Source organism: Lactuca sativa, chromosome 2, assembly GCF_002870075.4.
Source record: "Lactuca sativa cultivar Salinas chromosome 2, Lsat_Salinas_v11, whole genome shotgun sequence".
Lineage (NCBI taxonomy): Eukaryota > Viridiplantae > Streptophyta > Magnoliopsida > Asterales > Asteraceae > Lactuca > Lactuca sativa.
In genome coordinates, this window is record NC_056624.2 from 48,319,670 (window position 1) to 48,334,162 (window position 14,493).

The 14,493-nt window shown below is 36.9% G+C and overlaps 1 protein-coding gene across 11 annotated transcripts; it reads right to left on the reverse strand.

The window, feature by feature from the left end:
• Nucleotides 1–1,922: 1,922 nt before the first annotated feature.
• Nucleotides 1,923–13,676, reverse strand: LOC111895576 (uncharacterized). 11 transcript variants are annotated; one of them, XR_008230142.1, is made up of 8 exons: nt 13,290–13,676; nt 13,086–13,163; nt 11,079–11,304; nt 8,826–10,998; nt 8,204–8,358; nt 3,324–8,062; nt 3,079–3,124; nt 1,923–2,200 (listed from the first exon to the last, which is right to left on the reverse strand). XR_008230142.1 is itself a non-coding variant. In XM_042899050.2 (4 exons), the coding sequence occupies exon 4, from the start codon at nt 7,078–7,080 to the stop codon at nt 6,388–6,390; it is 693 nt and encodes a 230-aa protein (XP_042754984.1). In that variant the 5' UTR covers nt 7,081–8,062; nt 8,204–8,358; nt 13,086–13,163; nt 13,290–13,671; the 3' UTR covers nt 5,636–6,387. The 11 variants fall into 11 exon arrangements, 4 of the variants coding, with proteins under 4 accessions (XP_042754984.1, XP_042754980.1, XP_042754982.1 ...); XR_008230144.1 differs by lacking the exon at nt 1,923–2,200 and having other exon boundaries at nt 2,805–3,124; nt 3,324–3,553; nt 3,655–8,062; XR_008230143.1 differs by lacking the exon at nt 3,079–3,124.
• Nucleotides 13,677–14,493: the final 817 nt, after the last annotated feature.

Sequence of the window (14,493 nt, forward strand, 5' to 3'; positions counted from 1 at the left end):
GTAGAAGACTAATTGGACTTAGTCAAAGTACTTACATAGATAAAGTGCTAAAACGTTTTAACATGGAGAATTCCAAGAAAGGGGAGTTACCTATTCAGAGCAATACCAAACTAAGTAAGACTCAAAGTTCAAGTACTGATGCAGAGATAGCGGAAATGAGTCGAGTACAATATGATTCTGCCATTGGCTCGATCATGTACGCTATGACATGTATTCACCCTGACATGACTTTTGCTTTGAGCATGGTTAGCCGATATCAGGGAAACTCGAATAAAGTTCATTGGATAGTAGTTAAGAACATTTTTAAGTATATGTGAAGTACAAAGGAATGGGCCCTTGTGCATGGTGGCAGTGATGACTTAAGTGTTATAGGGTATAGTGACGCCAGTTTTTAGACCGGCAGAGACAACTTCCGTTCTTAGTCAGGCTGGGTGTTTACCCTTAATGGAGGAGCTGTTAGTTGGAAAAGTTCCAAACAGGAGACCGTAGTTGATTCAACGTGCGAATCGGAGTATATAGCTGCAAGTGGAGCGACAAAGGAAGCTATATGGTTGAAGAACATCGTTGGAGACCTTGGAGTTATGATAGCTATAAAGGAGCCCATTGAGATTTTATGCGATAATGTTCACTCTTTTACTCTTAATCCGTTAAGACCATTGCTACTACTACAGATATGTGCTAGATAAGGTCCATTACTCCATAAAGTCGGTGACTTTAAGCCTTAGTATGGCTGGACAAGTCTAAATCTCATAAACTCTTATCCTTTACTCATACGGGTCCTCATATCTCATGCATGGAGAGATCTTGACGTCTAAAATCTCATTTTAGAAACACCTAAATGGACATGTATTTGGCTATGGAGTTCACAAAACTCATAAAGCTTCAAGCTTGGGACATAAAACCTTAAAAATGGACCAAGACATGAACTAATCGAACAATGAGAAAGCTTTGAGCTTGATACCTCTGAATGATGCACCAACCACAGAGAAAATCATATCCAAAAGCTTGGACACCAACTCTTCTTCCTTCAAAGCTCCTTCTTCACAAAAGAATCCCACAAGATCACTCAAGAAAACTCAAATACTCACACAAGCTACAAGAAATGAATTTAGGGGTTAAGGGAAGTTGAAGGCTGGAAATGGTGGATGGAAATGAGGTTATCAAGTTCCTTAAATAGGGACACACCATACAATTAGGGTTTTCACTCTAAGCCTAACACGCCTAGCATACCCTCTGGTACGCCCAGCGTACTAGGTGGTCTCCGCGTCCATAATACGAACATGAGTACGCTGAGCGTTCACACATGTACGCCCCGCGTACTCATTTGCCACCTTTTCTCAATTAAGGGCTAGTTTTGACAATTCAATAAAAGTAAGGCCCCGTTTGATAGTTGCTGAGTGAGAAAGTGTTGATTGGGAAAGGTCTATCTGGGTAAGAAATCCTGACCGACTAAGAAATCATGTTGTTTGATTGTACATCTGACTAGATGTGTTTACTGATGATAAATGACCATTTTACCCTCGTTCTAAACCATCCTAAAACATTAATATTTAAAATAATTTATCATAACTTTTATCATGATCAAGAACAATTTTAAACATAAAACAGTTTTCTACTAATGTAATCAACATCATCCTAAATAATAATAACACAATTAGGTACCGCTTGGTAGATGAACTGGGTGGAACAGAACTAGATTGGACCGAACTAAACAGAATAGGACTGGACATTACAAATAATTTGTATAACGTTTGGTAAGACTGGAACAGAACCGAACAAGTTGTCTGAAACTTGTTGGTAAAAATAGAACCGGACAGAACATAATGTAAAAATGACCATATTACCTTTTTACAAAAAAATGATAATAATAACTCTATTTGACATACATAACTTCAAATTAACATTTTTATTAAAAAAAATAATTTAACTTTCTCATATTAACACAAGTTCTAATAACAAACAATCAAAATTGCTTCAAAATAATAAAGTTCTAAACCCAAATGGTTTCCGAAATCCGTCATTTTAAACATAAAATAACAATCTTCAATTGTCTTCTTCCTAATCTTCGCAACAAAATGGTTTGGTAGTTGCATCCAACCTATTCCACCTCGGTAACAAATACATGTTTTTTTTTGTAAAATTTAAACAAACCCGCATGACTTCTAAAGAAGACAACTTCATGGTCTTCAACTCTCCATATCTACAAAGTTAAAAAAAACAAGTAAAAAAGAGCATTCTATTGATTTTAAAGAAAGATGTTTGAATGAAGTCTTCCAACTAACAGGTAAAAAAAAACTCAAGGGCAAGTACAAAAGTTCAGGGGCAATTTCGTCCAAAATTGAGTATCTACAACTTGAACCGAGCAAAATAAGATAAACTTGACAAGTACTAAACTAGGCAACAAAAGTTTGCTTATTTTAGACTCCAAGAACCAATGATGATGTTTATCATAAACCGGAGAGGAACAAAAGCTTAGGGACAATTTGGTCAAAAAAATGGAACACATTATCAACATTAACAAAGAGTGTTTAGCCTCCTAAAGTTGATACTACCTTTAACTGATCTGAAGCATAACCAATAACATCTTAAATCATATTCTAACATGTTCCTTTTAATTTAAAACCAGCAAAAGGAAACAAAATACACAAGGTAATTGACTTTCTTTGGGCAAGATCCATCAAGAGAGCTAAAGACATAGCATAATCGACCTTTATCTTCCCTCTATATCGTTAAAAACTTTTGAAAATTGTTGGCAAGAGTTTAATAAACATACATTACAAGCTACCTGATTAATTCTGCAAAAATATTGCAAATTAGTAGTGATTACTGACAACTTCAAGCCATTCAAAATTATAAACATATGAATTTATAAAGCAGCAAATGCAGTTTAAGGCATCAAATCGAAATAAAAACATATAAATTAAGATATCATTCAGCTAATTGAAGATATGCATATTCTGAAGTTTAATCATACTAGGTGATGATAAGAATCAGACGGCACTTATAAGAACTCAATGGTTGGAGAAGTCATATGTCATCAAATTGACGATGACGAATGGATAATCAGTTTGTACTTACAACGGATTGAGATGATTATACGAAATAGTTCATTAGATTTAACAATCTGCATCAAAAGAAGAACAAGGAAAAATCAAAATAAACAACAAATCAGCAAGAAATCAGAAGAACAACAACAACAAAATCTGAACACAAACAGCAAAAATCGGAACAGGAAAGGTCTGTTGAAAAATCGGAACACAAACATCAAGAAATCGGAAGAGAAACAACTAAAAAAAAGGCAATCGAGACGAGGGAAGTCGTACCTAATGATAAGATATCTTCGATCGGTACAGGTGTAGTGGTTGAAATCACCAATAGGTGGGGAGAAAAGGTTCTGATCATCGACCGTTGAAGAGAGAAGATCCATATGGAGGCGCTGAAACTTGAACGCAGTGCAAGGAAAGGGAAGGGCACTTTTGGGAACTTTCTCAGTCAGTAGATATCTCATATCTTTCCCGTCCAGATCTAACTTACCGAGTCAAACATGCAAAATCTGTTTCCCAAACAAGAATAGCTGACCGAGTCAGCAAAAAACGTATGATCGGGCCGGGTCAGACGTATATCAAACAGGACCTAAGGGTTATCAATACATACCTTATTTCGGGGTGTTACAATTCTCCCCCACTAGGATTAGACTTCGCACACGAAGTCATCCTCTAGAAATAACTCTGAGTACTGCTCGCGCATCTCGGACTCTGACTCCCAAGTTCATTTCGAACCCCTACGATGTTGCCACTGAACCTTCACCTTCTTATCCAAAATCGTCACTGTCTTCTTGATGATGTTCAGACGATCATCAACCTGAATGTCCACTAAAGGGACAACTACCGTCTCGTCGGCTACACACTTCTTCAGCTGGGATACATGGAAGGTGTCATGAATCTAGCTCAACTCTGCAAGCAGCTCTAACCGATAAGCTAACTTACCTACTCGAGCAATCACTCTGAAAGGACCAATGTATCTAGGGTCCAGCTTGCCCCGTTTACTGAATCAAATCACCCCTTTCCATGGGGATACCTTCAGGAGGATAAAATCATCGACCTGGAACTTTAGTTCGGAACGTCTCCGATCGGCGTAACTCTTCTGACGACTCTGGACCATCAGCAACCTCTGTCTAACCTATTGGAGATCTGTTATGTCGTCTTGAGCACTATCTCAATGTTCCCCATCACTCTCCGCCTGACCTCCCCCCAACAGATGGGAGTATGGCACCTCCTCCTATATAAAAGCTCAAAGGAGGCATCCTAATACTGGAATGATGGTTGTTGTATGAAAACTCAGTCAATGGCAGGTATGAGTCCCAACTCCCTCCAAAATCCATAACACATGCGCATAGCATGTCCTCGATCCTCTGAATCGTCCGCTTGCTCTGCCCGTCTATCTGTGGGTGGTATGCGGTGCTCAAATGTAGCCGGGTACCCAACTCCTCATGAAATTTCCTCCAGATCCTGGAAGTAAAACGTACATCACGATCTAACACTATCGATGTTGGCACTCCGTGCCGTGCCACCACCTCTCGAACGTAGACCTCGGCCAGTTTCTCTGCAAAAGAGTTCTCACTTATAGCCAAAAAGTGAGCACTCTTTGTTAACCAATCTACAATCACCCATATCGCGTCGACACCCATCGCAATGCTCGGTAAGTTGGTAATAAAATCCATGGAGATCTGTTCTCATTTCCACAGGGGAATCTCCAAAGGCTGCAACTGGCCATGGGGATGCTGATGCTCTACCTTGACCTGACAACAGGTCAAACATCTCTCGACTACCCATGCCCCCAGGGTGGATCGAAAATCTCGACCTATGGGCCTCATCTATCAAAGTACGTCGGGCTCCACCTATATATGGCACCCATATCCACCCATGAAAAGTCATAAACCCCCGACTGTCAATCTCAAACGCAAATTTGTTCGATCACCCGCTCTCTCTTATGGTTCTCTAGTCTCATGGCCACCGCTTAGGTCTCTTGGATGCCATCTAAGACTGGAGTCATCACCGTCATCTTTATACACATGTCTCGGATCAGAGCACTCGTTGCTCTACGACTCAGGGCATCGGCTACCACATTAGCCTTGCCAAGATGATACAAAATCTCACAGTCGTAATTCTTTACCACATCCAACCACCTCCTATGTCTCATATTCAGGTTGGACTGATCTATAAGGTACTTCAGTCTCTTATAGTTCGTGTATATGGTACATCGGACTCCATATAGATAGTGGCGCCAAATCTTGAAGGCGAATACACCGCCCCCAGCTCCAAATCATGAGTGGGATATCTCGTCACGTGAGGCTTCAGCTGCCTCGACGCATATGTTATCACGTGCCCTCTCTGCATCAATACAACACCCATTCCTGATATAGATTCATCACAGTAGACTATGAAGTCATTTACTCCCTCCGTAAGGGCTAACACCTAAGCAAAGATAACACCCTTCCTGGTCAATTTGGTGAGAAGAACAACAATCTTGGAAAAATCTATGATAAACCTCTGATAGCTGTAAGGTCCTGGAAACAAAGATCTTAACTAGTGATCAAGCAACTAACAATCGAATAAGATAAGAATGGAGTTGAAGATGAATGAACCAAGATTTGCACACGTTAATATCACAAAAACGTCAGGTACAACTTGGACAATGACCATAAACTCTATCGACTGACAACAACTACTGACAGACTCTAACAAGCCCTTTATATAGGGGAAAGGCTGGCCGTAAACAGGTTTATGGCTGTAAACAGACTTTTGGTCGTAAACACTTCCAAACAACTTTATTACATGACAAAAGACCCATTAAGACCTATACATTAGATAGCCTAGCCCAAACCATAAACTAGACACTTCGATCTCCCCTTTAGTTTGAGGCTAGATTTGAGCAGTCTTCATGTTAGGAAATCCCTTCTTTACTTGGTCTTCCAACAAAGCTTGAAATGAGTTGCCCATGGATCACCTGATGGATTTGCAAATGGGGCACTAGATAGTTCTGAAAGATCAACCCTTGTACATGAACTGAAATCATTGAAGTCTTTGTAATACTCCACGTTTGAGCTTTTTCGTCTCACTATCCACATGTTTACCCTATCATGAAAACCCCATGAGACAATTCTTGATCTATCACCATACTTGTGTCCAAATTTTTCTTTTCAAGATCAGTGACGGTAACTTGGGTTGATCTCCAGGAGCGTTCTGATATGAGCTCTTCTTGAACAATAGTTGCTTTTTCTTGGCGGATGTTGCTAATTTGGCGCGTTTTAGTGCAACAATGTTGGGTGCTTGAACTTATTCTTTTTCTAAACAATCAACGGTCCGAGTTCTTCTTTCAGCAGGCAGGTCAACAGGGGGATTGAGATGACTGGCCAACATTGAATTCTTGAACGGATGATTTGAATTTGTCGCCAAATTTCTCTGCCAGTGTCTTCTTCAAGTCAAAGTAGCATGCAGTTATGGTTCCCAAGTGTGTTTGCAGATCAGAGATTTGCTTTGATTTCAGAGTTTTATCTGCTTCAAGATCCGCAACACGAATGTTAAGTTGAGCTTTTTCGGCTTCAAGATCAGCTACACGAATATCAAGCTCAATGTTTTTCTGGTTTAGCACGCCGATCTCCTTTCTAAGTTCGTGCATGGTGGAATCATCCTCTCCTGGGTGGCTTTCCTCTATAGAAACTCTTTTAGCGTAGGAGGAAGGCACTGAGCTTTGTTGTTGGGCCAGATACATAGCAAGCCTCACAGAGGCAGCAACATGAAAAGGCCTAGGAGGAGCTGATCTTGGGAGAGCTGATGAACCACCAACTTCAAAAATGGTGCTTGGTCCTTCGTGGGATGGTACAGATGAATCAACAGCAAAAGTAGTTGTTGGAGTAGTTGTTGGTTGAGTCAGATGGCCTTGAGATTGTTCTGGAATGAATACTCCCTGCCTCGGATCACGTCTTTTCTTTTTCAATGGAGGCTGGGAGGTCTGAGTCGTCAACGGTTCACTCACAAATGGCTCAGTAGTGGGAATAACATCCTCAAAAGAGGAATCCATAAAGTTGTCTCCATAGGTGTTGTAGTGTCAGTCATTTGGGTGGAAGTAGGAGGCATTGTTTCAAGAACATCTTTTGTATCCCTTATCTTTATTGCTAGATGAGCAACATCACAAATACTGTCAAACAACGAGGCATAACCTGAGAGATCAACATCATCTTCAGAAGTTATGCGGTCTGAAGACTCATGAGACTCAGATGCCTCGCTTGAATCGGCAAACATACCAAACTTCACTAAGGGATACTTTCCTTGAAAAGTAAGTTTTCCCTTTCGGTTTTGCTTGATTAGTCCGACAGTGTTTGGCCCGAGAGACTTCATGTCTAGAGTTTCTCCTTCTTTAACAATCACAGGAAATTACTCGTTGATGAAGACTTGAATGAACCTTGGATACATCAAGAACTTGTCCCTTGTTTTTCCTTTGATGTTTACAATCAGCTCGTCAAGGATGAACTTGGAGAAGTTGAAACTCAGTCCCGCAACAAGTAAATGATGGCAACTGTGTTCCTTAAAGAAATTTCATATGCGCCAGATTTTCTTCCCGATATGCAGCTCACAAAGACATGAGCTAAGAATCTCCAGTAAGGTGGTAGCAGCTTCTTCATTGTCGGAGGAAATTCGCCTTCATAGCCCATCTTGTTGAGAACTTCCTGAACTTGATCTATTTCAATCTCAGTAGGGAAGGTAGATTGATCGTCGATTTTCAAAACGTCCCTGATGAATTGTTCTGTTATGATGATTTTGCAACCCTTTACAGTAGCTTCAACAGATACAGATCCATCTTCTCTTTTCTTTATGTCAGCTGACCTCCAGAATGCTTTGAATACGTCTTGATAAATTGTTGGATTCACGGTAAGAGCAGTGGTCAGGCAACATTTCCTTAATCCATGTATCATTGACTTGAACTCTCCATGAGCAACAGGAGGATCAGCCAAAAGAATTGCCAAGTTGTGACTATCAGCGAATTTTAGATCTGTCATTTCAACCTGCACAAACCAAACCAAGTGAGAAAACAATTTATTTAAACATTTAAAATTGATGTTTTACTCATGTTGAAGTTTAATTAGGCTCTTAAGTGAAACAAATGAAGAAAAATCAAATTTTGTTGACCAAAACTGAGTTTTTACGGTCAAAGGGAGTTCATGGTCGTAAGCTCTGGCCGTAAGCTCTTGGCCTTAAAAAGTCTGGCCGTAAACTCCGTACACGATTTTTCTTCGATTACACCCTTAATACAGGTCGATTCGATGCGAGAATGACATTCTGAGGATCGAAAATAGCATACCTACACGTACAATCAGTCAATTTCACGAAAAAAAAAATTCAAAGAGTAGAGAGAGAAAATCAGGGTTTACGGCCAAGAGAAACAAAATGAAGAGGTAAAGATTTTTCGGCTGGAATTGAAAACCTTATATACTCGGTCCAAAATCTATGGGCTGCAACCCATAATGCTTTAAAAATAAAGCCCAATACCCAAACATTAAAAAAAATTTTAAAAAAAAAAACATTGAGGACTAAAAAATAAAAATAAAATGAAACAAATTTTAAAAATCAAACTAAAGTATTATTATTATTCTTAATTAAAATTTTTAATTTTTTTAAATATTTGGAAAAATGAAAATAAAATAAAAAAATAAAATTGAAACTACAATGAATTAACACTAATTTCACCGCAACTAATGCTAATAATATTTTCATGATATTGGGATCAAAGTTGTTAGACAGCCTTAATCCACTTATCGGTACTTCTACCTTCATGTTCATGTCTGGTCAATCGCCGATATTGTAGTCCACTTAAACACGAAATGTTGTGACAAATTTAGGATATTGTTGTCCACCTAAATTGAACAGCAAGATCTACAGACAACCTATAAAATGTTCAATTTTAATTGTATTAGAACGTGTTTTCCGCTTCCTAATATACCCTAATAATCAAGGTTTTCCAGAATACTCCTTACTTCAGATGAGCAGACAATTATTAACGAAGAAGTTAGATATAAAATGCATATGTTGTACACTCAGGTCGGATCTCTTCCAATCACGCAGAGAGTGAAATATATGACTAACCAGAGTTTAGAGGGATTGAGAAGTAGAAGGTTTCATATGCTGTGTACCAGGTCGGATTGTTAATCACGCAAAAGAGACAACATATGGCTAACAAGTAGGAAGAATAACATAGAAAAAGATGCAGAGAGACAGAGTTGCATATGTTGCATTTCAGGTCAGATCTTTTCCAATCAGTAGAGGAAGCAACATATGACTAACAGATAGAAAGAAAGAAAATAATTTTCTACAGACCTAATTTATCGGAATTCCCCAGTTGCCCCGTCAATACCGGAATTAAGAACGAAGTCCGCACATCAAGGAAAAGTTAATCCACAGTTCTAGATACAGATCATTTAATGTATTCGCAGATTCTCATGTATATCTCTCTACTCAACCTACCCAAGCGTAGTATTGTCAGGCTAAATGGAACTATCTAGGTCAAGATTTGTCAGGTCTCTAGATTCCTTAAGTTCATTTGATCCTAATCAAATCCATTCTAAAAACTTTCGTGCCTACCAGCACATCGAACACAGAGGTTAGACAATTCAACTTTGGTACCTTACACAGATTCAGATTGTTTGTTATCACATGATTATATCACTTCCCGACACATCACCTACAAACAAAATCTATCAGCAACATATTTTTGATTTTCTGATTTTCTAATGTTTTTTGAATTTTGAAATTTTAAATTTTTGTTTGGTTTTTGTTTATTTCTCCCCCTAAATTTGTGTTTGATTGAGCTTTGTTTCTCTGATTACTGAAGAGATTAGTAATTTCTTAGGAAAAGGGACGGCGAAAAAAAAAAGGGCTAGAAACATGTTCCTCTTGCGCTATCACTAAGATCTTCTGTCATCACCTTCTCAAGACAACTATGACAACTTCATCAACAAAGATTCATCAAAGCTTGATGAGTTCCTTTTACTTGTCAAATGAAATTGAAGTTGGTCGTAGTACAATTTACGTCACCACTACCATGACGTTAACCATCACTCAAAAAGACCTCGAGAAAACCATTTTATATCAATCCCTCCAAAAACAACATTTATCGAATGATAAATAAAATGGGATTCCTTGACACATTCAGTTTACGTGTTCCGTGAACAAGTTTATCACTAACTCATAACCATTTCTGCCACCTCATTTCACACTCTTTATTTACCGATATTTATCGAAAAACAATGGGAAGCCATTTATAGCATGTAAAGAAACAAAGATTACATTAGGTTGATATTTTCTGGACCGAAACAAAGTATCCCAAATTATCTTTGATAGATTGTGGAGTTTTCACAAGCAATCACAGTACAATTACTCCATCCATAATTAACCCTAGAAATTGCACAAAAGATAGTGTTTAATGGTAAGGGATCGAATCCACGGAGATTGGTTCAAATTGTAAAAATACTTGTTAAAATCTAACTTTAACTAGCACAAATTAAACCAGTAAGAATTTGTGTAAATCAATATGGAGGAAATGCTTAACAATGGAATTTCATCATTTGAACATTTGTTAGATAAATCATTAGAAGTCAATGTGATTGTAATGAATCTCTGATTTAGCTATAACAATCCAAGAACCTAGGCTTTTCTTAGTTAATACAATGGCTAGTGGAGCTCATAACACGTTCTCTTAGTTAAAGTAACAATTTCCATGAAGCATGCATTAAGATTTAAAAGCCACCAAATCCAAAAAGAGTCAAAATGCTTCCACTACCATGTTAAACTAAAATATTTACATGATTGTGTGGAAGGAAAACAAACAAAAAAAAGAAAACCACTTAATAGGCAGTGCCTCTATAGCCTCATCTGAGACGTACACCTTACCTGGTTGAGGCGGTTCAAGGCGGGGCGAAGTGGTGACAAGCGGATTGAGGCAGTTCTTTGTTGAAATGAATAAAAGAAGAAAAACTGATATTAAAAAAAAAAAAAAAAAAAAAAAAAAAAAAAAAAAAAACATACCTATCCTTATTTATAATCACACTTCTTACCCTCCGATTATTTGAAACCCATAAGTTGTTTACACGGTAGGGGCACTTGAAAGACCATGAAGAGATGGAACAAGAAGAGGAGAAACAGGGGCAACAAAGTAAGGTGTTGTTTGTTTTTTTGAAGCCAAAATGTCTGCATTCTGCGGACTACATCTGCAAGCCTCTGCGGCAGAAGAGGTGAACCAAATGTCTGCAGTCTGCAATAAGAAGACTGTTTGGTTTTAACGTCTGCAGCTGTTGAAATAAATTAATTTTTTAAACTTAATTTCATGTCATAAACATTAAAAATGCATTTTCAGCAAAAAGAGAAAGGAAAAAAAAAACGGGTGGTCTTTTTTTTTTTAAGGTTAAAATGAGGTTTGAAGACTTTTGAAGACAGTGGCCTATGTCTGCGCTAGGAAGACCTCGCGCAGACGTTTTTTGGTCTGCGCACTTCCAAAAAACAAACACTCTGCGAGGGCATATGTCTGCGCGTTGTCTGCGCGGCGCAGACAAAAGTGGTTGCACAGCTCTTCACAAAAAAAACAAACAGCCCCTAAGTGTTGTTGAAGGAATAGTACTAACATGAAGTTCATTAGTAGGAAGAAATTAGTTCATTTAATAGGAAGAAATCAGGAGCGACGACAGTTTAATTATAGAGAAAAGGAAGAGTCTAGTGACTTATGGAGAAATGGAAGACTTTTTAATGTGTATTAAATGCAAATTATAAATGGAGACGCAGTAGGGTGGAGAACTAGACTCTGTTTCACTGATTTTATTTTAATTTATTATAAACGTAATAAAAATGTAAAAAATAAAATAATAATAATTTCAAGATTTCATGAAAATAATAACTAAATTCATAAATACTAACATAATTTTGTGTTTTTGTATAATATAATATTTTGTAATTATTTTGTTATTCCGTCTCGACCTTACGCCTCGAGGCTTACGATGAGCCTCTTGAGGCACAAAGAAACCGCTTGGAGAATCCTTTCCGTACTTTTAAACCTTGTAAAATTGCTTATGTAAAAATATCAACTCTAATGCAGGTAAATTACTATGTACAAAATTGCTATTCATCACCCTATGTAATAAAATTTCAAAATTTGCATCAAGGCATGATAACTCATTTTGCAATGTTTAAAGGACCACCAAAACTAGGAGCTTTTTTTACTTCATCATCTATTTAATCAACTACTTATGAGCTTTCATTCTCACACCTAACTCCAAACCATGAAAACAAGAATATAACACCTGATATATTTCTATTAACGTCTTATAAATCCACCAAATTCATTTATAATTTTATCATTAATTAACAAGTATCACTATGTTGCTATAATAGGTAAAAAAAATAAAGTGCACTATTATTATCAATAAAAATATGTAAGTAATTTGTTATTATATTGCGTATATTGGTAATGAGAGCAAAAGACGTTGCTATGCTCCACAATTTGCCTTATGTAAAACCACCTATCTACTTGTAACTTTACTCAACTAAAAATCTTATTATGATTCTTTTTGTCATAATAATCACATTAAAACACATTCAAAAACACCCTTTATAGCAATCCAAGCAAAAAAAATAGATATTTTTACTCGTATTGGATTCAGCATCAAAGTTCTCTTCAGGCATACTATATGAATGTGTTCTTTATGGGGTCCTTTTCAATGAGATGTCACAAAGTGGAGATAGAATTCACCATAGATAGTACTAAACTTTAATATCATTCTCTGAAATCTTTTGCTTTCAGTAACAGCTAAAACATAAATCAATTATGATACTCAAATGATGGATTATGATCTAGCTCTCAAACATTATTGATCTACTAATCACCAAGGTGACTTATTAACCTAGCATTTGATAAGGATTAAAACATGAAATAACAACAAAATTAAGATTTAAGAGTAAGCACTTAAGTTCACTAATAAAGACAGGATGAAAAAACTTCAGAATCTGATTATGCAAAGTTTGTCCTTGAAAATTAACAAATACCTGTGATGGATGAACCCAAGAGCAAAAGCAATTGATCTGGCATAAAGATCTGATCAAGCAGATTTCCAGTAATCAAACCTAGATTAACAAAATAACAATCACCACAAAAATCATTCAACTAAAAAACCCTAACTTTATATATCTAGCAAACTAATTATTCTTTAGAAGCGATTAAAAAGAGAGTGAGGGTTGTAGTGGGCTTACCTGAATAACTAGGAATGTTGATGGCTCGGAGTTAGGTACGGCGTAAGGGTTCACACGGCCATGAATTGACGGTGGAGGGAGTGGTTGGTTGCTTGGAATCTGTGGTGGGAATAGGGGGAGCGGAGGTGCGATTGAGAGGAGTAATACGATTTGGGGATGAATGGAGGTTAGGGTTTATGATTTTCAGTTATTGGGGTAGCTTCGAATCATTTGGATGATTGGGTAGTTGAGCTTGCGGCTTCAATGTCATTTCACCATCGCTGGAGCTAGTCGCCATTATCTTTGATCGTCAGCGCCAGGGGTAGAAGCCTAGAAGGGGAGAGCGAGTGGGTAGCCAACGTTGTGGAATTGATTTAGCTGTGAGATATGGGCAGCCGCGTTTGTTTGGATATAAGGGTCCGATCATATTAAGGAAATCCAAATTGATTTTGGTTTTTAAAATGTGTATCCAAATAATCTAAATTGAATTCAAATTAGATTCGATCCGATCCATTTAAAATTCGGTTGGATTGTTTTTTCAAAAATTAAAATATTTTAAAATGACATATAATTATAATATTATCCAATTTTTATAGAAGAAACAAAAAAATATTTAGTTGTGATTAAAAATTTATAAACTACTAAAAATGTATATTATAATTTAATATTTAATAGGTAAAGAATTTTTAAGAGCAATGCATATTAATGTTTTTATTAGATGAAACTTTTTAAAGTTATTTGAAAAAATAAATTATATACATAATAAATAGTTATAGTTATATTAAAAATAAATAAATAATAAATTGTTATTCGGTTTTTTCGGATTATTCGGTTTATATTTTATAAACCAAAACCAATCCGAAATCCAAAATAGTAATTCGGTTTTGTTGAAAATCAATCCAAGAATCTGAATATTCGAACCAAATAGTCCAATCCAATTTGTCCAATTGGACAATTCGACTTTATCCAAATTATGAACAGTCCTAGATATGGGTGGGAGTAAGCACCCGTAAGTCTGAGGTTGCGTAAAGTATACTGTGTAGTGGAGTGTCTTATGCCTAACAACTAGCGTAGAAAGAGAAGATGCAATCGTTTGAATCTTTGACAATTTTGTTTTTAAATTATCAATTTTAATATAAATAAATATAAGAGTAAATTACGAATGGTCCCTATGATTTGGGATAATTTACACGTTTGGTTCCTAATTTATTTTTTAACTCGGAAG

What these genes read in the sequence shown, in the direction of transcription:
- LOC111895576 (XM_042899048.2), bottom strand. Translation starts at nt 7,080, where the DNA reads ATGGATTCCTCTTTTGAGGATGTTATTCCCACTACTGAGCCATTTGTG.